This window comes from Drosophila navojoa, chromosome X, assembly GCF_054131105.1.
Source record: "Drosophila navojoa isolate 15081-1374.11 chromosome X, UAZ_NAV_1.0, whole genome shotgun sequence".
NCBI lineage: Eukaryota > Metazoa > Arthropoda > Insecta > Diptera > Drosophilidae > Drosophila > Drosophila navojoa.
This window is the reverse complement of record NC_142895.1, coordinates 4,523,349-4,550,788: the sequence shown is the minus strand read 5'-3', so window position 1 is coordinate 4,550,788 and position 27,440 is coordinate 4,523,349. Positions and strand designations below refer to the sequence as shown.

The 27,440-nt window shown below is 39.5% G+C and overlaps 2 protein-coding genes and 1 long non-coding RNA gene across 13 annotated transcripts in view; 1 reads left to right on the top strand and 2 right to left on the bottom strand.

Moving 5' to 3' along the window:
* Positions 1-970: 970 nt before the first annotated feature.
* LOC115564492 (uncharacterized) lies at positions 971-16,771 on the bottom strand. Of its 6 annotated transcripts, none has more exons than XM_089263209.1 (7): positions 16,651-16,771; positions 15,130-15,367; positions 13,118-13,476; positions 12,992-13,087; positions 1,780-1,928; positions 1,623-1,703; positions 971-1,248 (listed from the first exon to the last, which is right to left on the bottom strand). In XM_089263209.1, exons 3-7 carry the CDS (start codon positions 13,296-13,298, stop codon positions 1,123-1,125), a joined length of 633 nt encoding a protein of 210 aa, XP_089119335.1. In that variant the 5' UTR covers positions 13,299-13,476; positions 15,130-15,367; positions 16,651-16,771; the 3' UTR covers positions 971-1,122. The 6 variants fall into 6 exon arrangements, with proteins under 6 accessions (XP_089119335.1, XP_089119332.1, XP_089119330.1 ...); XM_089263206.1 differs by adding an exon at positions 16,050-16,097 and having other exon boundaries at positions 12,992-13,476; positions 16,651-16,730; XM_089263204.1 differs by having other exon boundaries at positions 12,992-13,476.
* On the top strand, positions 2,536-4,734 carry LOC149090537 (uncharacterized). Of its 6 annotated transcripts, none has more exons than XR_016197512.1 (5): positions 2,536-2,694; positions 3,323-3,540; positions 3,606-4,424; positions 4,491-4,602; positions 4,671-4,734. It is a non-coding gene; the product is annotated as an uncharacterized LOC149090537 (long non-coding RNA). The 6 variants fall into 6 exon arrangements; XR_016197514.1 differs by lacking the exon at positions 2,536-2,694 and adding an exon at positions 2,711-2,874; XR_016197513.1 differs by lacking the exon at positions 2,536-2,694 and adding an exon at positions 2,711-3,051.
* Positions 16,772-18,235: 1,464 nt separating the features above from the next.
* Positions 18,236-27,440, bottom strand: part of Pde9 (phosphodiesterase 9) — a 137,946-nt gene continuing 128,741 nt past the window's right edge. The window contains exon 11 of the mRNA XM_089263523.1: positions 18,236-26,582. Within this exon, the coding sequence (XP_089119649.1) occupies positions 25,218-26,582 (1,365 nt within the window). The 3' untranslated portion in view covers positions 18,236-25,217. The remainder of the gene's footprint in view (positions 26,583-27,440) is intronic.

Below are 27,440 nucleotides of genomic sequence, written 5' to 3'. Positions count from 1 at the left end.
TTGTGGATCTTAAGCGAGTGGATCCTGAATTTTGTATTGGATATGATCACACGTGGATCGCATATATACCTTATGAGTATAAAATGTGGATCGCATTCGAGTCATATGTAAGCCAGATGTGGATCATATATGTATCGTCTATGCAATGCCAACGGATCGTACATTAATTAGATGTGGATCATGACTGTGGATAAATTGTGGATATTGTTTGGGTATATCTCTTGAAGGAGTGTGTGTGTTTGTCCATGTGGGGTGTGCTGGTGTGGATCGTGTTTAGCCTACAATAAAATAATATTAGCACCAATGCAAAATATATACGATTTTTAGGTATATATGTATGTAGTATATATAATTACTAGACGTGTGTGGGTGTGAGTGTGTATGTGTCTCTCATGATATGTGTAGATTACTAACGTTCCTAAAATTGCATTCGAAAGTATCTTAAGATCTATGCTCGAAAAGAAAAGACTAGATAGTGTTGAAAATTCCACTAGGTGTTTGAACTGGGGCGCGTTTTATAATGAGTATTACGAGGAGTCATTGCGATAATTTATTTATTTAGTTCTTGTCTTTCATTTAATATTAAAAAGGGGCACATTTATATGTATATATATATCTATGTATATATATAATATATCTTCATTTAAGATCTAATTATCATCTTTGATTCATTTAGCTAAACACTAATCAACAAGTTTTTGATCCGATTTCTGGTGTATAGAGCTCCAGGCAGCGTATTTACAAGTCATATGCTGTATATATATATATACTATATATATCCTGTGTTATATGCTGTTATTATTTGTATTATTGTACCTACATAAGACTAGGGGCATACATATAAGTTGAGAACCTACGGTTTTATTCTGTATTACTCCAGATTATATTCTTCATTTATATATATATCTCGATTTACTCTCTATATATATGTATATATATATATATATCTTCATTTATTACATTGTAATAATTAATTCATTTTTGGGTTTTCTGTTCATTTAGCTTTTAGGATTTGGTTAGGATCGTTTTATAGTTAACAAAATTGTACCTGCCCGCTATATATCTTAAGATCTTTTCGACTGGCTGACTTATAGCTAAATACTCAGACGATTTCTGCTCAAGTTATAAGCTGAGAAAGCTGTTGCCCAGATAGCCGAGCATTATGGTCGATACGGCCAACGGGGCGACCTGTAGCTGACATGCGGTACTATTACCGGCCAGAATTTCGGCACGTTTACGCATACGTTCCTGCAATTCGAAGAAGAATAAGAAATAATATAGTATAGTATATATATAGAATAAGAATCAATAGGCTTATAGTCTCTGTGATATCTAACGTGTGATGTGTATCTATCTATATATCTATAGTGCATGTACTGAGGATCTGAAGATACAATATTCAATAATAAGAGTATCTTCTGTTGCATAGTATGGATATCTATAGTATATCTACATAGTTGATACATTATATCAATAGTGAGACTACAGATAGTAGTATATATCTATCTATCTATTTCTGAGATCCTACAATTTATCATATACCATAAGTCAATACATCTCTTATACTACTTTGCTCAGTTGGGTCCTCGTTCAGAGAATTACTTCCCCTCCGCCTGACTTACCTGATAAAGCTTGTCCTCGCCCGGCGGATCCAGACATTCGAATTCGCAACAGCGTTCGCCCACTCTGAAGTTTTTACAGAACTGTCGCAGGGTAAAGTGAATGGAAATGGCATTAGAGCTGCATTAATATGGAACTGATCTAAGATCTAAGGCTTACGTAGGGCGGATCACAGTAGATGGCCTTGCACCACAGCGGCTCGGAATGATAGCACACGCATAGACTGCAAACGCCTGGCCCGGGCACATACAGCATGCCGTGGTTCACCTTGTTGCCCTGAAAGTCCACGCAGTCCTCCTCGAGTGCAACTGTCGAAAAAGAGAGAGAGAGGGAGAGAACGAGAGAGAGCTCAATAAATTATAGATGTAACATGAGATTCGATTGATGCAGAGATCTTGAGGCTTGTCAGTGAGGAAGCTGGGAAAGCGACAGAGAGGAGGACAGAGAGGAGAGAGAGAGAGAGATCGAATAGAGCGTTATCGCAAGCCAACTGTGAGAACTACAATAAATATAAATAGGTATCCCCTTCGGAGAAGTAACTTACATCCGTTGTCCACGACTAAACGCCACAAGGGATTTCTTATATGCCTCTATAATTGTATATTTGCGAAATACGAGCTGTCAGACAAAGTAGGCCATGAACACTTTTTGAAGTCTGACAACGGGAATATGCATTTACGCTAGTCAAAGTAGGCCTTCACATACAATGTGGAGGTCTGGCAACACCTATTACGTGTCAAAGTAGGCTTTCACGCAGTTTGAATGTCTGGCAACACTTCATTTCAAACACATCGATAATTTTACTGCTCAAAGTAGGCCTTGAAGGCCATCTGGAATGTTCTGGCAACAGGCATCAAGAATTTTCTGATCAAAGTAGGCATTGACGCGGAATTCGCCCGAAAAGTTAAGGCACCTCCAGTCAGCCTCAGTTTGTGCCTGCTCTCCGACTAGAGCACATCGGGAAAAATACACGGAGAATTTTTTGTAATTTTTTTATAATTTTCCAAATTTTACAAGTATAATTTTTTTTTTTTTTTGATCAAAGTAGGCTTCGGCCTAAAATTTGGTAAAAAGGTAAGGCACCTCCGCCTCTGAATTATTTAGTTTGTGCCTGCTCTCCGACCAGAGCACATCGGGAAAAATATACGGAGAATTTTTTGTAATTTTTTTTTTTTTATTATTTTCCAAATTTTACAAGTATCCCATTTTTTTTCTTTGATCAAAGTAGTCTTCGGCCCGAAATTCGGTAAAAAGGTAAGGCACCTCCAGCCAGCCTGTGAATTATTTAGTTTGTGCCTGCTCTCCGATCAGAGCACATCGGGTAAAATATACGGAGAATTTTTTTTATTATTTTTTTTTTATAATCCAAATTTTACAAGCATCTTAAATTTTTATTTTTTTTGATCAAAGTAGGCTTTGGCTTAAATTTCGGTAAGAAGTTCAAGGCACCTCCAGCTAGCATTTGAATTATTTAGTTTGTGCCTGCTCTCCGACTAGAGCACATCGGGAAAAATACACGGAAATTTTTTTTTTTATAATTTTCAAATTTTTTTTTTCTTTTCATCAAAGTAGGCTTTGGTATTCGGTAAAAAATAAAGGCACCCTCAGCCGGCTTCTGAATTATTTAGTTAGTGCCAGCTCTCCGACTAGAACTCATAAAAAAAAATTAAATTATAATATATAATTTTTTCAAATTTTACAGGCACAGACAGTTTTACTAATCAAGTATGCCTCGGCTTAAAATTCGATAAAAAATTAAGGCACCCCAGCCAGCCCTTGTAGCATAAAAAAAATCAAAATTTTATCGTGTTAAAAGTGTTATTTTGTTATTGTCAAGAATTAAAAATGAAATCTATATTACTGTTCTGCAAAATTTCAAGTGAAATCAGAAGTTAAGTGGAAGTGTTCAAGTCGATCTAAGTAAGTGAAAGAGCTTTGGCCAATTGTTGAAACAAAATTTAATTAAATTAATTTAATTTTTTTAGTAGTAATTGTATTAAAGTAGAGTAAAGTTGCCCAGATAGTTTCGGAATGTTATTGGTCGCGTATTTGAAAATTAAATCCCCAGAAAACAGATTCAACATAAAAACTCCCGAATATAAAACACAAAAAAAAAAAGCGGACGTCAAACAATGTGAAAGTTGCAAAAAAAAAGTGAAGGAAAATGGCTGGAAATGTCAAATGTGAATTTAAATCGAAACGAAGTTTAATATAAAATAATCTGAATTAAAAAAGAAAAAAAAAAACAAAAAAATGGTATATATAAACAGAATGAAAATTCCAAGTGGAAATAATTAAATATGAATGCGAAATTTCAAGTTTAACAAACAAAAATTATAAAAATTAAAAAAAAAACTCAAAAGAAAAAATAACGTAAAAATGAAAAATATTATGGTATATACAAGTGCATTTATAAGGAACGTCAGATTTTTGGATTTTGCGAATTGGTCATTGAATAAATAATAAATAGCAATAAATAATTAAAATGAAATGGTACTAAACGGAATATTAAAAGTAGCTCTACGAGTGAACTCCATACCCCAACAAAACTAGAATATTATCACGGACTTGCAAAACATTTAGAGAAAACCAAATGTCAAAATTAATGTTGTAATTGAAAATCTTCTACAATCAATAATAATAATAATAATAATAATAATAATAATTTCGAATCAGAAGTCAAAATTCTCTGTAATTGGAATTTCCAATGAATAAAAACCATAGATCTCTCTGTGCATTGAGAGAATAGTTTGCTTAACTCTCAAAATGCTGCAGTTGTTGCGATTTGAGCTCGACCGACCCTGGTAAGCGAACATCGTCTACAGATAGAACATACATACATATATGTATATAATTGATATCTTCTACAGTTTCAATATGCTAAGCTACAGGTGAGATGTGCGCAGCTTGTCGAGCATCCAATCGGATCGATTTGGCTTCAATTCGAGCATTCCACAACTTATCAGCGATTAGCTATACCAGGTATGTACTTGATTTATATACGTATTATATATATATAGATATACTGATATGAAATTGATTTCTTCCAGCATCTCGGGTATTGCTGTAGCCCAGTATCTTGCACGGTGTGCAAGAGCCTCGGAAGTTACGGCTTATCAATCTCATTGCTGAGTTGTTACTTTCTCGCTAACTGAAATTACGGATAACTCTGCATATCTAAGCCATGGATGCATATCTGGTTCCTATCTCCACACACTATGCTGCACGCCCAGTCGAAGCGCTTGGCCAGTCGTAACATTAGTTTTTCATGTACATGTGCGACAGATGTAGCGTTTTGAGCGTCAACCATCCCATTCTCTCAATGCATAGATGGTTCTGTGGAAAATATTCTATGGCGCTACTGCCCCGCCATCCATTGGAGGTCATCTAAATTCTGGTAACGAAACGTTTAATAACACTCATATGTATGCGTTTCCTGCACATTTCCAAATACTAATAAATTATATCGTAAGTCTGAAGTAACTTGAAATTTGTAATTTATTGTCAACAATCTGGAATACGATAGATATTTAGATTTTATAGTGATTCCAAATATAAAAATTTAATCACGCGATCAAGGTCGTACATTCGGGAAAGACTCTACTCCACCCAGGTCTAGACTCCTACTCGGTTTGGCCTCTACTCGGTCTAGGTTTTATCTATTCTCTAAATTTTACTATAGACTTTATTCATTTTAAGCTCATAGCTTTAGACTTTACTCTTTGTACACCAACTATGAGCATTATCCAGTTTAAACTTCTTTCTCTAGTGTTTCTATCCGCTCTAGACTTTGCCATCTCTAGACTGAGCTCGCTTTGGTTCTTCACTCACTCCACGGACTCTACTTGCTGTACTCTACCGCCTCTAGGCTCTCAATTCATGGCTCGAACGGATCAAGTTAGGTTCGAGTTGCAGAGCGACAACAAACATGTTGCAAGCCTGTCGCAGGTTCGTTGCAATGAGCTTTTTGCTCGGACTCTGAAAGCTTTTAGCATAGAACTTGGCGCATGTTTGAGTTGAGCTTCTTGTGCTCGTGTTCGCGTTGCTTGGCCTCATGACGTAGGCGCAGTGTTTGGGCCTCGACCTTACACACTTTTCCCCCCCGCCCCGTGCACCCATCGCGCTGGTCGAGCTCAGCTGAATAGTCCATGCGTCGCCAGTCTTGCCACTTTCACCGTTAGGTGCATAGCTGAGTGCAGTTTTAGTTACAGTTACAGTTATAGCAGCAGTGACTGCGGCTGCGGCTGCGGCTGCCCACTTGAAACATGGTTCGAAGTTGTAAGCAACTTCCGGACGACTGAACGGACTTTGGCAGCCACAGACGCCGACGTCGATGCCGACGCCGGCGGCGGCAAAAGTACCGCAAACTTTTTTTATTTTTCGCTTTGCCATTCAAGCCTTTTGCATGGTTGTTTTTGTTACTTTTTCTTTCAATTCCTGCACTTTTTTTTTGTTGTTTTTTTTTTGCTTTCGTTCTGTTTCATGCGCTTTTGCTTCTCCTTCTGCTGGACGAACAATTGGCACAGGGCAAACGCAGCGCGGCGTGAGCGGCCCGATTCAGGCGACATTTGGTCGGCTGCTGCTGCTGCTGCTTCTGCTGCTGCTGCTGCTGCTGCTTCTGCTGCTGCTTCTGCTGCTGCTGCTGCTGCAGTTTGCTGCCGTTGTTTGTGCGTTTGCTTCTTGTACGTTCCTTTGCATTTTGTTGTTGTTGTTGTTTGCTTGATGTTTTCTCTGCTGCACGCTGTTGGCGTCTTCGGCTCTGGGCCCTTACGAGATCGTTGAATAATTAAAAGCAAGCGCCCGACTTTTGCGCCAGCTGTCGACCAAACAATTTAGCTGCTCTGGGTCAAAGTTGGGCCAACGTGCCGTATACGTCACACGCTTTTACATTCAATTCGCCTGCTCTCTCTCTCTCTCTGTCTCTTTCTCTCTTGCTGGTGTTCATACTGTCTGTTCAGTTGGCTCATGGCTGTTTTGTTCGTTTTCTCTTTCTGTTTCTCTTCCTACCCCTCCCTTCCCATCATGGTGACATTTCACAATTATGCTTATTACTTTTTAATGTCCGTTGACTTGCGTGCCTTTCACAGTACTCGGACTTGCAATCTCAGCACGCTGGGCATTAGCCGAGGGTGGGAGGGGGAGGGGGAGTGCTGCGATGAAGCATTTGGACAGGTGACGCTCGGCCGTTTATGTGCAACCGTGCGGCTCACTTATAAATAGCTTTTGTTATGACATTTAGCTGGTGACCTCCTCGAGGCTGAAACACCGCCTGCAGCCGCAGTCCCTTGTTCTATTTTCATAGAAAATCAATTTTTGCTGTTCAACGAATTTGCTATGGATAAGCTAAATGGAGTTCCCTTTTTCAATTTTTTCAAAGAATTTTCAAATAGAATTTGCTATATATGTATATGCATAAATATGTGTGTATGTATGTGTATATACTACATATATTGGCATCTCACTCCATGAATCGCACTCGTCCGGCATCCCATGAAGGCAACAAAATAATCGATTTGATTGCATTGTGCTTGATTATTGAATGCAAATCAAATTGATATTGCAAATTGTTTGCCCTTTCATTGCTTTGTATGAAACAATTCAATTTGTTAGGGTTAATTGCTGCAATTAAATAATTGCATTACCTTACATTTGCTGACTTTCAATTGAAATTCTTCAATGTCAATCAGTTAGTTTGCATTTGCAATTGATGTATATAGTATATGTATATTGAAATTAAGTTTCAGTTGCACACTTTCCAGTTCAATTTGAACTTTGGTTTTGCTTCCATTTGTCTCTGTTTTTCTTTTCAACCGCAAACACTTTCAATGTCAATCCCATTTCAATACTTGTACTTTTTCTTTTGTTTTTCTTTGCTTTTCCTAGCCTTGTATAGCTTTCCATTATATAGATTTGTATATCTTTTCCAAGTTTATTTCAATATCTACCCCAACTATAGCATACCATTGTAAGCCTCTTTCAACTTCAATTTCAATTTCAATTAAATTTTTTCCCGCTCAATCCTTAAGCTTAATTTGCTTGCTAATTCAATAGGTAATTTAAATCTAATTTAATTTTAATTTTACGCTTTTTGTTTCAATCTAAAATATGTCGCTTTCAATTTCAATTTCCACTGCAATTTTCGAACAGTCATTTAAGCAATGGCCCATCAAAATAGTTGCCAGCAAACTTGTGTAATTCGCAACAGTTCATAAATGTTTAGAATTCTGCCAAGCTCACACACACACACACACACACACACACACACGCACACACGCACACGCAATGGCAATGGCAAGTGCAAAATGTTGGGCGTTTGGGTCAAATCTGTGTGGGTGGCGGGGGCGTGTCAGGCAGTGTCAGGGCGACGACGTTGAGTGAGTGCAGCCATCAACTTTGCAACTTGTGCCTTACACCGAGTGCCGCAAAGTGTGTGTGTGCGTGTGTGTGTGTGTGTGTGCTGGTAATCATCGGCCGTCTCTAATGAGATTTTGTGTGTGTGTGAGAAAATAGCTGTTGGCCAGAGGACGTAAGGAAACCTTCTAGTTGTTGTTGTCGTTGTTGCTGGCATATGAATTGTTAACGGAAGCAAAGATTATAAAACCATTTGCAATGTTATGTGCAATGCAATTAGTGAAACGCTCAACGTGCGCCCAACCTGCCGCCTGTCGCCGCATGCAATGCAAATTTTCCACTCTTTACCTTTGCCCTTACGTCTTCTTTGCTGTCAACGTGTCGCTGTGGCGCGCGTTGATGCATGCGACCCGTCGAGCTGTCGTCAGGTAAATGGAAAAAAAATATACACACTCACACACGAAAAAAAAAAAACAAAAAACAAAAAACAACCAACTCACTAGCAAAAACAAAAAACCTAAATATGCCAAAGCGGAAATGCAAGCGGGAAGGAAAGTGGTTAGCTCAACATTTGTGCAAAATGGATGCGTCTCGTTATGTTACGCTTTGGCGAGAGCAATTCGCTAAGCTGTTTGCTGTTTGCTGCATTCGACTATTGGCTGGAAGTCACTTGCTACCGTTTTCTATAGAGCTATAGGTAGCTAGGCTCGCTACAGCTCTACTCGCTATAGCTCTACTCTTTACAGCTCTACTCTCTACAGCTCTACTCGCTACAGCTCTACTCGCTATAGTTCTTCTCGCTACAGCTCTACTCGCTATAGCTACTCGCTACAGCTCTACTCGCTATAGCCCTACTCGCTATCGCTCTACTCGCTACAGCTCTACTCGCTATAGCTCTACTCGCTATAGCTCTACTCGCTATAGCTCTACTCGCTATAGCTCTACTCGCTATAGCTCTACTCGCTATAGCTCTACTCGCTATAGCTCTACTCGCTATAGCTCTACTCGCTATAGCTCTACTCGCTATAGCTCTACTCGCTACAGCTCTACTCGCTATAGCCCTACTCGCTATCGCTCTACCCGCTATAGCTCTACTCGCTATAACTCTACTCGCTCCTCCTCAGCTCTACTCGCTACAGCTCTACTCGCTACAGCTCTACTCGCTACAGCTCTACTCGCTACAGCTCTACTCGCTACAGCTCTACTCGCTATAGCTCTACTCGCTACAGCTCTACTCGCTACAGCTCTACTCGCTACAGCTCTACTCGCTACAACCCTACTCGCTAAGTTTCTACTCGCTATAGCTCTACTCGCTATAGCTCTACTCTTTACAGCTCTACTCGCTATAGCTCTACTCGCTATAGCTCTACTCTTTACAGCTCTACTCGCTACAGCTCTACTCGCTATCGCTCTACTCGCTACAGCTCTACTCGCTATCGCTCTACTCGCTACAGCTCTACTCGCTACAGCTCTACTCGCTACAGCTCTACTCGCTATCGCTCTACTCTGCTCGCTATAGCTCTACTCGCTAAGTCTCTACTCGCTATAGACCTACTCGCTATAGCTCTACTCGCTATAGCTCTACTCTCTACAGCTCTACTCGCTATAGCTCTACTCTCTATAACTCTACTCGCTATAGTTACTTACCCACATATTTTCACTCCATAGTCACTCTCATTTCAGCTTTTACCTAGTTATTTTTAGCAAAACTAGTTCATGGATTTCCATTGCCTGACTGGCCTGACGTCAGCGCATTCGATGATTGCCTATTTATTAGTCGAATGGCAAACAATGCACTCGCCAACACAAAGCGCTTCAATTATGCATGCGTTTATGCACGTGCGTTTAAGGGTTTCGATTGTCCGTCTATCAACGCACTTCTCAGTTGTCAAGTGCCATTAAAAATGCAAAAGACAGAGACAGAAAGCGAGAGAGAGAGAGATAGAGAGTGCGTGTGTGTGTTGGCCCTTTGACTGCTTGACTATGTAATTAGTATTTGATGCCGGCCGGAGCTATCGATCCGTTTGTTTGAGCCTCCACTCGTCGCATTATCGTCGTCCGTCCTGGCCTGTCCGACATGTCTGGCAATTGAATTGCTAAGTGCATAGTTGAAGCATAGCTCGAGCGTCGCTTTTAATATGTAATTGAACATTGGCTAAAGTCCAACTAATTAGCCGGCCATCTAGGGGCTAGGGAACTTATCAATCTGCACTGCCTTGACATCCCCAGTCCCCCTCCCTCAATTGCGCAGAGCCGAGCAATAAAACTTGCCATTGTGACTGACTGACTGAGTGTGGCGAGAGATGCGAGGGGAGCTCTGCCAATTGCCAAAGCCGGAAGCACTAAAACCGAACTTGAGCTGCCTCGTGGGAGCGACGACAACTCGTTATATCACACACCACACCAGCCAAAATAGTTTGGCCACAAACTTTGGCCATGTGCGTCAACAACAACCAGAGTGAGGCAAAAGTTCGCTCGTGCATTTCCCCCTTTGGCACGCTTCGATCTGCGCATACCCTATACAGACCTCATATATCAGAAGTTGTCAGATTTTTCGGAATACATGTCTTGATAGTGAGTTATGGCTTATTTGTAGTGGAAGTTAAAGGGAGATTCCTCTAAGCTGTGCAAAACTTCAACTGCACGACTTGATGAACTTTTTAAAGATTTACCAAGTGTGGAGCTACATATAAATATTTATAATTTCTTATTTAAGAATTCGGTGTTGATGTTAGACTTAACAAACTTTCATATTCAAGATATTTTAATGTTATACCTTCTTAAGTGACAGCACGAGCTTTTTCAAAGCTGTTGAGAAACATAAAGAAAGGAGATTTCATTGTTAACCAATAAGTCAGCTGATGAAACATTGACTTCGACTAGGTTTTAGATATTTTCAATAAAAAAGTTACTTAAAGTTTTTGGTCAATATACAATCGTGCTTTAAAGCTGTAAAGTTTCTGCTGTAAAGGAGCTTGCCTTTACTTAATAGACTTTACAAATAGACTTTATATTAATATAATATCAATTTCTCAAGCCGAAGGCTTTCAAGTTAGCTTAAAACTCTATGCTTTTTTTCATACGTTAATAAAAAAATAATATTTACTTTACTCTTTCAAAAGAGCACATTAAAGCTCTTAAAAGCTTAGTAGACATTTACAGTTGCAGCTAAAAGCTTTAAAGCCTCTATTCTAATGCAAATTATACAATAAGCTTTTCGCTTGATGAACTTTCAAAAGCTTTAAAGTTGAATATAATTCCATATGCGCTTTCACTCTAAACTAAAGCCAAACCAGTAATCCTAGCCAATACGCCCATCAAACTGTTGGCTCTCACAGAAATATATTTTAGTTTTTCGTTTTCTTTCATACAAAAGTTGTCAAACTAACCTCAGGCGAAGCTCAAAGCTCTGTGGTTGACAGAGGCAGAAGGGAATAATTCCAAGTGTGAGCTCGATTGTAAAGTGCATTTTTGTATTGTTTATTTGGATGTGTGGTGTCATACAATGTGGAATTGTCGCTGTTGGGGAAGTGTTCAAAATTGAAGTGCGGCACGCCCACCGCCCTTTCCACCAGCTGGCTGTGTCAGGTGCTTGGCAACCGAACGGCCACGAAAAAGCCAACGAAAGCCAAAGTCGACTTTGCATGTGCAATGTCAAGGCTATCGGCAATTGTTTTGCCTGCCATCGTCGACCCGCCCCTGGCACTGGCACTGGCACTGGCACCTGCCCCTTCAACAGTAGCGCCACTGCTCGTGCCCCAAATACATTTTCCGTATCCACTTTCCGCTTGCCATTCGCATGCCTCTCCCATATTTCTCGCCCAATTGTTTTCGTCATTATTTATGATTATTATTTCATCGTCTTGGCATGGGCGTATCAAGGCCGAGTCCTCACAATCGAGGCGATAACGACGATGCCAAGACCAAGACCCTTGGCCATCCGAAAATACTTGGCTCTATTGTATTTATCGGCTTTGCTAAGTACCAATTGTTTCTGCTCGAAAGGCGCACTGTTGTTGCCCCTGGCAACTGGCAATGATGGTATAGATTTCGATAAGTCGATAACTTTGCTAGCTCAGCGTCCGGTTTGCTAATCGTCAAAATTGTGGCAACAGTGTAATGGATATGTGCAAGTAGAGGCAGAGTACAAGACAAGTTGTATTACCTTGACGTTGCTGCCTTTTATTGATAAAAAATATTCAACTGATATCGATATGTTGCTAGACATAGATATAGGCTATGGGTAAATTCTTAGTATTATTGGCTCGTTATTGTATGCAATGATATTATATCTATATATGATTATCGATCGTAAAAGTTGAGCTAATACTAATAATTTAATCGATTTCGATAAGTCGATATGGATGCTTGAGAGAAATATTGTATATAGTTGTGGATAAATCTGAAATAATAATCTTACTAGTCAGTTCGCAGGATTTCATGGGTAGATTGATCTAAGATGTCATTAAAGTTTCGATAAATCGATAACTTTTACGGAAGTCCCCTCGTTATGTCTATAACCAGACTAAAAGCCAAGTAAAAAGACATATTGATATGAATATATAAAAATAGCATAGCCATATCTAAATATTTATCGATTATAGCAATAGTAAACCAGCTTCGATAAGTCTTTATCTGTACTCAATAGCATATGTCTAACGATAAGATTTGATCTCCACATCTCGTATCGATATATGTATACGGATTTCAAGATGTAGTACTTCAATTCAAGCGCTCCAGTGTGACCAAATCAAACGATAAACAAGATAACAGTCGATGCACAACTCGAGCCAATTGCAACGGCAAGCATAATAACGTAAGCACGTAAGTACGTAAGCACATAAGCCCTTAAGCACGTAATCGAAGCGGATCTGTCAACTGCTGATTTGCTACATGGGGCAACTCGGATGGGTTAGGGCATCATGTTGGGGGAGGGGGTGTTGCCGAAATGGGGCGTGTCAGCTGCAGTTGCAATGTCATGCTAATCAAGTGTCAAGCATTTTGGCGTGTTGGTAATTACCTGTGTAGCAGCACAAGCAGCTCAGCATACAGATTACGAACAGCAGCCAGGATATGCCGCTTGCCGGCAGCGCAGTCGAGTGCCTAATGCGCATTGCTGCTGCTGCTGCTGCTGTTGCTCCTGTACTTGCTGCTGTTGTTGTTGTTGTTGCTGCTGTTGTGCAGCGTCGTCGCCAGCTCGTGCTGCTCTCATTGATTGTTGTTGTTGTTGCTGCTGCTGGCGTGCGCCACGTTGCTGCTGCCGCTGCTGCTTCTACTGCTGCTGCTGCTGCTGCTGCTGCTGGCCGCCCAGTGGAGCGCTTTGTCATTGTCAGGCGATGATTTTGAACTTGGCTGAGCCACTGCCACTGCCAGTGCTACTGTCGCTTCCACTTCCACTTCCTCTGCCTCTGTCTCTGCCTCTTCCACTTTCACTGGCGCTGCACAGCTCCTACGTGGGCTGGCCCTTCAGCTGTTGTTGTTGCTGTTGCTGCTTTGCGAGCAGAGCTGTAGAAAGTTAAACATAGTTAAGTTGATTGGCATAGAGACAGGCTGTGCTCAGCTGTCGTTTGGCCTTCATGCTGTTTACACTGCACGAAATCGGGACACGCCTGAGCACAGCGAACAAAGCACAGACATACAAGAACATCGCAAAAAATTATTAGGAAAATCCATTCCAAATGCAGCTCAACTTATTTCCCATTTCTTCGTCCTCTTTCTTTTTATATGGCTCTGACAAATTTGCTCTCGGAACTTGCTGCAGCTTTTCGCTGCGTGTATTAAGCGGCTCACAGTGACTGCACTAAGTATCTCAAAGATGCTTAAATGGAGTGCACGCCAATGAAATATGTTCGATTCGCTTGACTGCCAGCATTGCGTATACGTAATATGTCAGCTATATTTCAAGCCTTAAAGGCTTTACGAGTTTTTCTCTTTTGATTCTGGATACAAATTGAGTGCAGTAAAAATACGACTGAAATACTGTTGGATGGGCATAAAAATATATTGTCAAATTTGCAAGCGTATCTCTATAGAAAGTCATCTATAAAGTATACAAACTCTACTCTTAGATCTTCCTTTGCTTCGGCTCAACTAAAGTCCTCAAAACCTTATTCATGAGCCCATGATTATGTGAGTAGAACAAATAATAATGAATGCATTTCTGATAACATACAGAACATGCTCTTGTAGGGAATCGCTGGATCGAATATACCCTAGAGCTTGGACGGAACTGCTATATCATTCACTCTATGCTTCTCTCATATGCACAAGGTGCGAAACAACATATTCCTACTGCTTATCGTATACTAGAGACATTTCAAGTCCCTAGTTTGTGTACAGTCGGGGTTAGATTAACTTAGCTCATCATCCTGATTAAGTTTATCTACACTTTATGGGGTCTGCCATGCTTTCTTCTGCTCATTACCTACACTAATATTTTGCCGGAGTAAAAAGTAAAGTAAAACTCTGTAACTGGATGCACACGTTAATATTTTAAGGAGAGCTCCACCTATGTAGATTATACCTCAACTTGCTATAGGTTTACATGTACCGGTGGCTTAATTATTGAATATCATTACTAGATCCGAAATTGTTAAAGATTGTCAAGTGGGTTCAAGAGCAGTCACTCTCGCTAACTTCCTTCGTTATATACTTTTCTCTTACTGGGTATATAGGTCTTAACATACATACATACATTCTATAGTAGAGTATATGTAACTAATATATAGATCAAAACTTGGTTTACAACTCTTAAGGATTTTCATAAGGGTTTTAAGGGCTTCCTTATAATTTGGAATTATAATCGCGAGCAAAAGTTGGCTCTATGAGCTGTCTTGGTAAATGTATAAAATATCGAGTGTTTGTTCTATAAACTCTCTTGTTATATGTAGAAAATAAGGAGCTCTTGACATATTCAACATATATATTTGTTCTATTGCTTTAAACTACTCTATGGAGAGAGAAAGAGAGAGAGAAAGAGAGACAGTAATTGATATACACTCTCTATCTATATAAAGACTAACAATTCATTTGCTTCTTTTAAACAGAAAGCATTTACAGTTTTTTGCCTATTGATATCATATTTTATGCAAAATCTGTAATTGGATCGATTATATTGATATTATCCCCACACTCGCTGCAGCAGGACTCGCTACTTACTTACTCAATTCAATATTTGGGCCAGTTTTATGTAGCTTCTCATATATTTGTAAACTTATATATATTGATTTTTGATTGTTGTAAATTTTGCTTAAGATTTGTAATTGCTTTTGCCGTATTTTGTGTTGTTTTGGTTTTTTTTATTTTATTTATATATTATTTTTAAATTTTGTTCACTTGCTGTTTGTTTGGCACTTAAGAAAAGTTATCGCTAATGCTCTGATGCTTTTGCTTTCGCCTAGATGCACGTGTGTGTGTGTGTTAGAATGTGTGTGTGTGTGTGCGTCTGTGTGTGTGCATATTATAGCGCTTGGCAATGCGGCCCAAAGGCGAATCAGCTGTTCCGTATGATGCTGCCAGCGCCTTTGGCAGCGGCCTCGCATGTTTACAACATATTTGCAGCAAGAGAGAGAGAGAGAGAGAGAGAGAGAGAGGAGTAAAGAGATAGAGGGAGGCGCAGAACAGAAGTGGAACGAAATGCGGATGCGGGCGAGGCGGCTTTGGGGCCAGGCCAAGCATTTCGGCATTTCGTTTGCAGTTGAGGCAGCTGCCAAGAAATTGTTTGCGCTATCTTCCTTTTGGCCTCTTGCGGTTGCTTTCACACACACACACACACACACATACATAGAGAGAAAGTGAGTGTGCCAGAGTGAGAAAGAGAGAGAGAGAGAGCGCTGCTCGGTGTCTTTAATTTCAATCTTATAAATTATTCGCATAGCTCGACTGCGACGAGTTTCACAGCGCGCTTTATGGATTTTCTTTGACACACACACACACAAACACAGAAAGACACACACACACACACGCACGCACACATTCGGCACGCGCATTGATTTTCTCTTATTTGCCTTTTTATGTTTGTTTGTTGTTGTTTCTCGTTTGGCCTGTTTCAGGACATTTCAAGGCCTCTTCCAACTTACATCTCACGTAAAATGTTTCACTTTGACACCGAATTTCGCACGCGAGCACTAAAAATACTTAAAGCAATGATGACAACAACAAAAACAGCAGAAAAAAAAGCACACACAAATTTACACACACAGGCACAGACACACGCACGCACACACACGCACACACACATGAAAACAAAACAAAAAGCACAAAACACACACACACACACACACACACAAAATTCGCGTCCACCTTCCACAGGGCACGTTGCCGACAAAATGGCGAGTGGAACGGAATGAAGCGAATGGAGCGAGAATGTAAAGCGCGGCGAACGCAGCAGCAGCAGCAGCAGCAACAGCAGCAGCAGCAGCACCGACAGCAGAAGCAGTAACTAGCGTAAAATGCCAACAACAACAACAATAACAATAACAATGGTAAATGGCAAATGCAGCAACAAATAAAGTGCCGTCTCACCCACAGGAGCAGCGACTATTTGTTGTTGTCCGTTCTTTCGCTTTTATTGTTGGCTAGCGCTGTCGTTGTCGCTGTCGCTGCCTGCGTCACTGCCGCAGCCGCTGCCGCTGCCTCGGCTATTAACTGCGATATATTAACTTAGCGTCCACAACGAACCGAGAGCTGGTGTATCCGAGCTGAATGCCGAATCGAGCGTCGCCAGCGACTGCTACGTCGCGCTTGCAAATGTCAACTGAGTTGCGGCTGTTTGAGGCGGCTGCGCTGCGAACGTGTGCGAGCCTGTATGAAGCGCTCAGTCGAACGCAACGGCATGTGCTGCAACATGTTGCAATGGCGCGTGCCATGCATGCACACGAATGCTTAAGAAAATACATATAATATTAAATCGGTTTAATTTAATGATAATAAAACATATTAAATTAATAATCATTTAAACATATTTTTTATTTCTCATTAAAATATTTTAATTTTTTTTTTTATACGCTTGCAACTTTTAAACTCTAGCATACAACGCAGCTGTCACACGCAACATGTTGCGAGCGTGAGAAAGCTGCGAAAGTGTTGCAATAGCAATGCAACTAAAGAAAAATGGCTAAAAGCTTAACCAGGAAAAGCTTTGTGAGCAAGCTTTTAGCATATTTTGCGACATCCAGCACATGCATAGAGCTTTAAAGTGGTTTTCAACTGAAGCAAGAGGCAAATGAAACGACCAAAAGCTTTTTCTTTGTAATTAGTTTGGAAATTATTTTATTTCAATATATTTCATATTAATCAGTAGTTCATATTTTTCTGCTCTTCATGTTTTAAACTTTTACACAAAAATACATGTGTGAGTGTGTGTGTTTGTATGTGTTGTCAGTGTATGTGAGCGAGTGGCATGAGTACTCGTTTGCTATGCGAGTAGAACCCCTTAGGTAGGTACTCATAGTCGTATTCATATTCGTATTCGTGTTCGGATTCGTATTCGTACTCGTTTACTCGTGCTCGCTGTTGTCCAAAACATTTTCAATATTGGACTTAACTTAAATGTTAAATACGATTTTCTTTTTTATTTATATTTATTTTTTATTTTCAATTTCAAGATTTTCCATTTAAATGCAGTTCAGAAAAAGTTTTTTTTTTGTAATGTTTTATTATTTTGTAGTATGTTTGTTGTTTGGGTTTTGGAATTTCGGTATTTTCTTCTTTAGTATTTTATTATTTTCTGTGTGGGTTTTTTCTTTGAATAAATATATATATTTGTTTGGTATATACCAGCTGTGTTGATAGTGTTCATATACAGATATATCATTTATATGACATTATGATAGTACTTAAATGTTTATTGTTGCTGCTTTGTCGTTAATGCATTTGAGTTAAATATTTCATTGTACACATAGATTTCTCATATTTCTCAGATACATACACATATATGTATATAGTACATATATATATGTTAGATATATTTTTATTTTATTTTTGTATTCATTTTGAATGATTCTTTGGGTTCGTTAACAAGTTGTACTTGTATTTCTTTGTGTGTGTATTTTTTTCTTGCTGTTGGTATTTTTCTTTGAATGTTTTGTGGGTGCTGTACTCATACCGCTTGTAAATAGTTTCCAACTGCTTTAGTATTTTGTCATCAGAATTTCAATTTTCAATGCTTCTTAAATGAGGGGGGAAAAAAAACTTGGCATACACACATGTATGTATGTATGTATGCATGCATATGTATATATAGATATTTGGTATTTGTATGGTATTTTCTTTTTAGTATTTTACACTTAAGTTTCGCTGCTGCTGCTAATATATGTATGTATATATGTATGTATTTGCCACTTATACAACAAGTTGTGCATAGAGATTTGCAGTATTTCTTTTTTATTTATATAATATAGTATTTCTTCTTTACTTCATATATGTATTTATGTATGTATGTATGTATGTGTGCGTGTGTGTCTGTCTGTTTCGTGAGTTCTCTTTGAATGCGTTTCAGTTAGTTTCTCGCGCTAGTTACAGCTGCTTTCTTTTGTCTTCTGTTTTTGCTTTTGTATAGGTATACCATATAATTGATTCCATATCATTTTCATAACTTTCTTCTTTTAGTATTTATTTATGTATATATAATTCATTTATTTTGTTCAACAACTTCTTAAGTTTTCTTTAGGGCTCTCCACGTAATTTCGGTTTCTTCTTATAAATAATAACTATGATCTGATCTCTTTTAGTATACATATATATATATAGCATATATCTGTATATAGACTTCTTTTATTGACATACATTTATATATAAATATATATCGAAAAGAACATATATATCTATATATATGTTTTTTTTTTTTTTTTTTTTTTTTAATTGGATTTTCTAGGACTCTTTTCATTTTGTTTTTGGTTAAAACTTCTTACCTGTTTGTGTCTGTGTGTGGGCCTTGATAAAGAGTGAGTGAGGCAGAGTGAAGAAGAGATAGAGAGTGAGTGAGAGGGAGCATCTAGGCTTCGGCCTGCCGAAGTATGCTTTACTAATAGTATTCGTAATACTCATACTCTATTTAAAATTGCATTAAAGTTTTGGTTCATCCTTATCCCCGATTTTTTTGTTATTCTTGTATAATAAAATGTAGTCTTTGTTTTTGTTTTGTTTTGTTTTAATTAAAGGCTTTTGGTTTGAAAGTTCAGGAGGGTCGCTAGTATTTAGTATATACATATACCATAAATATATATAGTATAGTATGTATGTATGTATATAGTACTTAGTATATAGTCTCTATGCACTTAAATATACTTCTCTAACAGTGCACTATTTTGTATCTCTGTGTGTGTGTGCTTGTGTATGTGTGTGAGAGAGAGAGAGAGAGAGAAAGAGCGGAATTCTGAAATGAAATTATAAAGTATCGGGCATTGCCTTGCCCTATAGATAATGCCGTATCCGTTTGTGTCACTGGCAACAGTTGATGTCTCTCGATATCTCGATAACAATGAATGAATCATGGTTAAAGCGCTCTGATGCACTACTGTGGTCCGTTATCGGTGGTTGTAGTCGTTATCTTGGGATTAATATCAACTTGAACTCTACACTGTCAGATATATGTGTATATTCAGATTGGACTGTATCTTGCATATACTCTCTTTAAAGGGGGCTTTCTCTGCAGACGTGTGTGTGTGTGTGTTGAGTGGCATGGAAACCGTTTTGGAAGTTCGTAACGCTCTCGCTTTCAATTGTAAGATACGTAAAAAAGTATAAAGTAGTTGCCTTGGCCGTCAACACTAGTAGCTATATATACGATATTCAATATATGGCATATACGATATTCGAAAGTTGATTCGAACGATGATATACGATATTCGTTATCAATAGGATATGGTCCAATATATCATCTATCAAATTCTGTATATTTATGTTTATACCGTAGACCGTGCGTTATACGATGTACGATATACAATTTTCTATATACCATATACATTGATATAAGATACTTGATACATAATATACGATTTACGATATTCAATACGCGGTATAATGAACATACGATATTCAATATACGATATACGGCCTGTAATATACAGTATGCAATGTTACTGTTAAGATATACTGCATGCGATACATGATATACGATATACAATATATCATATACGTTATAGGCCAAACAATATATCATATACTATAAATCATACGATATACGATTCACATTATACGGTATAATGATATACAATACATCATGTACGGCCTTACGATACCTTATACACCATATACGATATACGTCCACCAGTGTTTCGGGCTTGAGCTAGCTGTGCTGTAAATAGTGGACAGGTAGTTGTGGTTCATAGTGTTCAATTTCCTTGCCGTCCTTCGATTCGTAGGTAACATTTAACTATTTTGTCGTTATATCCTATGTGTATATTATTTTGTTTTGCTGTTGGTTTTTGTTTTAACCGTACAATTATTGGGAAACGAGTAATACGTATTATCTAGTATGTAGTTATTGTGTGTATATGTGAAGCATGCTGCTAGTATATTCAGTAAATATTTTGTTCAAAGTGTTTCTTCATTCAGAGAATGTTTTCTAGTTGTAGTTATAATTGTTGTTGCTGTTGTTGTTTGGTCCAAATTGTTAAGCCTTTTCAGATCTTAACTATGTTCGATCCAGCAACATGAATTGAAATTTCATTTCTCTAACTTTACTTTGAGTCGCTTTAGTTTTTGAACTTTGTTGGGCTTGAACTTTTCTAGTTTGTTTCTTGAGTCAGTGGTTGTAGGGGGTGCGTGGGGGCGTTGGGGCGTGGCTGTGGCGTGTGGGCTTTTCATTAATTGACTGCCAAAATAGTTGACTAAAATTTACATCGATAAGCATATTTCTCAGATTCTAGGCTAATTAAAGTATGCTTAAAATTTCTTTAATCTCAATTTTTTTTGGTTTCTTTTCTAATTTTTTATACATTTTGTAAAACACCTAGAATTTTTTTTATGTATATATATAGTTTTTTTTTTTTTCATTTTTAGTTTTTTTAGTTTTTAGGTTTAGCATTAGTTTTTTTTTTTTGGTTTGTTGGAAAGGTTTTTGTAAATTCAAGTATTTAGTCTTTATGTTTTTCATCATTAAACAAGGGAAGTTGTGTGACGTTTTTCGTTCTGTTTTTGGGTTTTATTTCAAATACAACACAAATACACATAACATTGTCACCAATACATACAACTATATATATATATGTGTGTGTGTGTGTGTTTGCTTGTTTGAGTATGTAAGCGACATCAGATACTGCTTATTATCGTCTAACACTAACATACACAACTCAACTCTAAAAAGTTACTCAATATTCCAGCTAGTATACATACATATATGTATGTATATTTGTATGTGTGTCAGTTTAGTTAGAATTCTAGTCTAACTACCAAAAAAAAAATATGGTATGTATATATATTTATATAAATCTATAGACATCGACATCGAGCAAACTTGTTTTCATGATTATTTTTGATGTTGTTGTCATTCGATTCAACAAACATTTATTTTAGTTTTGCCTTTAACTGACAACAAGTACAACAACAACAACAAGAACAACGCGGACGATACTTAACTACGAAAAATAAAAATCAATTCAAAACTAGCAAAACCAAATTTTCTATTACAATTAGTTTAAAACAAATACAAACACACACATAATATATACAAATATGCATGTATGTATATATATCGATATAAATACATATATATATATATTTACTTTTAATTTTCTGATTATTTTGCATTATTTGCTAGACACTTAAAAATGTTTGTAAACTCTTAAATCTATGCCGCTCGGGCTGAAAAAATAGCTTGAAAAAGAAAAAAAAATGATTTGGGAAATTTATAGCTTAGCAGTTGACATTTACACTTATTGTTTACACCTATGTATATATATATACGTATATGTATATATGTGCGTGTGTGTTGTGTGTGTGTTTTCTTGTTAGCCAAGTACCAGCTTGGCTTCATTGACGCTCTGCTTATAGGAAGCTTCGCAGGGGCTTTGCTCAGGCAGCGCTTAGAAGTAGGCAACACTTTTTTCCATTTGCTGCATTCACTTGTTTGACATGTGTGTTAGTGTGCGCGTGTGTGTGTGTGTGACTTAGCATTACATTACATACAGAGATTTACATTGATACACATAGTTCGCTTCATTTATATATATAACATATTCTCATTGGACTTGAATTTAACAATTGTTAAGTGAGTAAAGATCGAAACTCTTTACGTTTTACTTCAGTTTCAGTTTCGATTTGGGTTTTCATTTCTTTGAAATTCTTTAACATCCTGCTTGGGATATGTTGTCATATAGGTATTTTTTAATATATATTTTTTTTAAGTTCTCAATTGTCTTAAACTTGATTTTTAATTCTTCATTACTTTTAAATATCCTGTGGTGTAGCTTTTGTTTTCGAGCGTCATTGCCATTGAAATGTTCTTGACTAGGTTGATTAAAAAAAAAATACTAAAAAAAACCGAATAGTAAATAACAATAATAATATATAAATAAATATTTTAATATGTGATATTTGAAAATATATAAAATAAAAACAGAATTTCTGTCTATCTACCTACCATAAAGTAAAATCAATTTTTTGCGATGTTTTCGATTTATGTTTCTTTGAATTGTTTCTTTAACAATCTCGTATCTGAAAGCCCCGTTAATTGGGTATCGTAGGAAATATATTTAATGTACTATCAATATTAAAGTTTGGCTATCCAAAAAAAGCTTTAGAACAAAAATATGCTGAAATAATATAAATTATATTGAAATCGAGGCTCGATTTTTATCGATAGTCAGCTTAAAGAAAATCTCAAATTATATCAAGTACATTAAAATTTGTGCATCCTAATCTTACCAATGATTTCCAAAAGAATTTTATGAAATATGTGGAATATATTAAAAATCAGGTCTATCGCAATTGAACGATAATTTCCAATCGATGTGCGCATTTCTCAGCAAATTCGCTCAAATTTATAATATTCTCAATCCAGTCTTAATAGACGAGTATAATGCATAACACATGGCTCTAAATTAAACTAATCAATCGAGTCTCGATAGTTTGTATCCCGTTAAATAAAAAATTCCGATAAATGCTAAAAATTAGTTCTCGATAATTTGAATTCCTGTTTAAATCGAAGATAAAATGGACTCCTTGCCATTTTGAAGTTTCGGGTCTCGACTGCATTAGACAAATAATCGAGAAACTATCGACAGCGCAATCGTTGTTCAGCTTTTCAACGCTTCAGCTCTCAAATGGATAATTGAAGCTACTCGCATTGGCTAGCCCGTGCGTAAAATTGCACTTGGGATAAAACGCAGCTGTGATCCACAGAGCGTGTGGCAGATAAGTGTACGCATGCTTGGGGCATGCCACTGGTTGCAGCTCAGCTTGCCGTTGCATGCCGTGGCAGCTGCCCACTCAGCACTCAATGCGAGCATTTCGAAATGAGATGCAAGTGCAGCTGCAGCGAGTGGGCTGCCAAATCTCGGTGTACGAATGTGCGAATGTGTGTGCGTGGCATGCAACTTGTGGCATTCTGATTGCATCGGATGCAGCCGCACTCGCATTCGCAGTCGCAATCGCATCGTGTATGCGAAATGCAAAATTTTTGTTTTGTGTAATTAAACGGGAACACATTTCGTATGCAGCCAATCGGGCCTTGACATGCAACAGACTGCGCCCAGCTGCCGGCTATTGCGGCATGGCCAATGCACACACACAAACACACACCCACACACCCACACGCACACACAAATCTCGCTCCATCAATCCGTTTTCCTAATCACTTTTTCACAATGTCCAATCGCAGTGCGATTGGCATTGACACATCGAGGCCAAGAAATGAAATAAATAAAATACTCAAAGCGTTTCAATTAAAATAATATATAATAATAATAATAATAATATAAAATATAATAATATTAATTTTAATATTTATCGATATAAAAAAATTAGTATAATCAATTAATTAATTGCATTTAAAATATTGTCAAGTAAATAATTAATAGACAAAATAAAACACGAACAGATTTGCATACAAAGTACTAAAATTAAAAAAAAAGGAAAATATGTTATCGATAAACGTTTGCCCGTTTATATTAATGAATATCGATATGTTTTTCGATATTTGCAGAATGTGAGCACGTTACGAATGCATAATTATCAGCTATTTCTGTTTGCAATCGATATAAGTTATCGATAAGCTATTGCATGTGGCTGACAAATGAACATCGATATGTTATCGAAACTGTAAGAATGTGAGTGTGCAGTAAATGCATGATAGTCAACTGCATATATGTTTTTAATCGATATGTAAGCGCATTCAACATCGATATGTTATCGAAACTGTCTGCCTGCGTTTGCTATAATTTTTAATCGCTACTATCGACAATAAATGCTATCGGACTATGTTATCAATGAACATTTGCTGTTTATCGATAATTTGCAATGAATGGTAATTGTGGATGTGTGATTATCGATATTAAATATGACTATGTTTAAGCGATAAGTGACCGCTGTCTTGTTATCGAACGAGTGTTACTGAGAAATGCTTAGTGGTAAATCACTTAACAGTTTGTTTGTGCTAGCAATGAGTGATCGATAAATGCTTATTGGTATTGTTATTGAGTCTAAAATGGGTTTTCGGCTAAACCATCAACGATTGACAAACGTTTATCGCTGAACTTAAAACAATAAATTAAAATTGAAATGTGCGTGCGTGCGTGCTGTTGTTGTTGTCGTACGGTTTCGATAGGCAGCTATCGACTATCGATGAACGATATCAATGGCAATGGCAATGTCAATGTGTGCATGTCTCTGTGTGTGTGTGTGTATCTATGTATGGGTGTGTACATGTCCGTGTAACAATTGTTGCTATATTTGGCATCGTCTCCTTACACATTCTCCGGCTCGGGCAGCTTGCGCTCACAGCAATGGCAGACGAGCGCATTGAGCCGCTGGCCAATGGCTGACCAGACGGTCATGGTCATCGATGAGACCTCACAGCTGGAGGTGTCCTGATGGAGAGCATCGGACTCACTGCTGCCATCCACGTCATCGCTGTCGTTGATGATAGCCTCCTCCTCTTCGTCATGCTCCAGTTGCTGCTGGTGCAGCAGCCGCTGGCGTCGCTCCTCCGGCTGTGGCTCCTCCTCCGTGCTGACCGTGTGGAATGCCGCCTGATTGCAGAGCGAGTTGTTTGTATTTGTGTTGGTCGTATCGGAGCTCCCCTGTTGTCAAATCTTTGGCACCGCCTCCGACGAGGAGCCGCTGGCCAGGCCCATCTCGCAGCTAATGCTCGGCGGCAATTTGATTGCACCGCCAGCAGCAGCTGCGGCACTCGCGCCACTGGCTCCACTGCCGCCCTCCTCAGCGCTGCCGATCCGAATACGTATGCCCGACAGCTCGCCAATGCCCATGCCCGTGCCCATGCCGCCGCTGCTGCTGTGCAGCGTGTTGTTGCTGTTGTTGTGCTCGTCGTGCCGCGACGACGACTTGCGGCTGCTGCTGTCCCCGGAGCTGTAGCGCGTCGCCGCATGCCGACTGCAGGGCACATCCAAGCTGTAGGCCCGATGCCGGCCCATGCCGCCCGGGGCCTGGCCAACAGCAGCCAATGGGGCGCCCGGCGTGGGGCTATTCGAAATGTTGCAATAGGTGCCGGTCGACTGGGTTGCTTTCGACTCGGCGTTGGGCTCGCCGGCGTTGTTGCTGCTGCTGCCAGTTGCATTGTTGTTGCCGCCGCCGCCGCCGCCGCCGCCGCTGCTGCCACGCACGGGGCAGGGACTGCTGCGTGTGCTGCCAAAGCGTTTGTTGCCCTTGTCAAAGCTGAAGCTAAAGTAGTCGGAGAACTGACGCAAACGCGACTTCCAAGAGGAGCTGCTGCTGCTGGGCTGCTGCTGCTGCTGCTGTTGTTGCTGCTGCTGGTGGTGGTGCTGATGGTGATGGTGGTGGTGCTGCTGCTGCTGCACGGTAACAACAGTTGCTGTTGCAGCACTGCTGCTGCGCGCACTGCCATTGCTGGCCAACGTTTGGGTCAGCGTTGGCGATATGTTGCCATTGGTGGTGCTGGCAGCAACAGTTGCTGCTGCTGCTGCTGCTACGTCTGTTGCTGGCAATTTGTCTGACTCGCGCAGCGACGACAACATTTGACTGTGCACCGTTTGCGGAGCTCCTCCTGCTCCTGCTCCTGCTGCTGCGCCCGCTTGACCCGCGCTGCTGCTGCTGGTGTTCATATTGAGGTCGCCCCCCTGAGCCGCGGCCGCTGCTGCCGTCGCCTCGAGACTGCCACGATTGGGTCGCCCGTAGAAGACATTGCTGTCCGAGATGACCTGGGGCAGGCCGTCGGACAGCCGGCGATTGTTCGTGCTGTACTGATCGAGGCTGACGGCACGATTGCTGCCAAAGTGACACCGATTGCTGTGGTAGCCGTGAATGTTGCCGTACGAGTTGCGTATGCGTTGCCCTCCGCCGCTGCTGCACAGCTCGCCAATCATCGAGGGCCGCTTCTCGCGCGACGATTTCCGTGAGGTGGAGTGCGACGATTTGCTGCGGTTGCTGCAGCCCTCGGTGTCCACCTTGAACTTGGACGTCTTCTCAGCCACCTTGCATTGGAAGAGCATTGAAAAGATGGGATATGCCCATGAGTTGATTAGGTTTCGATATTTTCTTTCTTTGCGGTTCTAGTACGAGTTCATGTTGTTGAAAGAGAGTACATTAGTGTTGTCGAATGTTTATCTATCAGTCCACCTGTCCATCCTTTCGTTTTTCCATATGTCAGGTCATCTATACATTCTGTATGTCCGTCCGTATATGTGTGCCTTTCTGTCCGTCTGCCCGTTTGTCCGTCTCTCTGTCCTTCTGCTCGTCTTCATGCCCGTTCGTATTTCTGTTCGTACGTATGTCCTTCCGTCTGTCTGCCCGTATGCCCTTCTCTCCGTTCATCCACCTGTCTGTCCATCTGTTCGTCCGTTCATCCGTCCATTTGTCTGTCCATCTGTCCGTATGTATATATATTCTTATATATATAGACCGTCCGATCTTCCAATATGTCCGTCTGTGAGTCCATAGGTTCGTCTATCTGTCCGTCCATCTGTTCGTTCGTATACTTAACTGACCATCAAATCCCTCTGTAAGTTTGTCGGTCCGTCTATCTGTCTGTCCGTATATTCAACTGACCGTCCAATTTCTCTATATGTCCGTGCATCTGTTCATTCGTATACTCAACTGACCGTCAAATCTCTCTGTCCGTTGTCTGTCTAGCTGTCCGTCTAGCATCTGTCTTGCCGTCCGTCCATCTTTGCAATCGTTCGTTTGTCAATCTACTCGTCCGACTCTCCGTCTATACTTTCATCTGTTCGTCCGTCTATCCGTCCGTCCGTCTGTTCGTCTGTCCGTCCGTCTGTTCGTCTGTCCGTCCGTCTGTTCGTCTGTCCGTCCGTCTGTTTGTCTGTCCGTCCGTC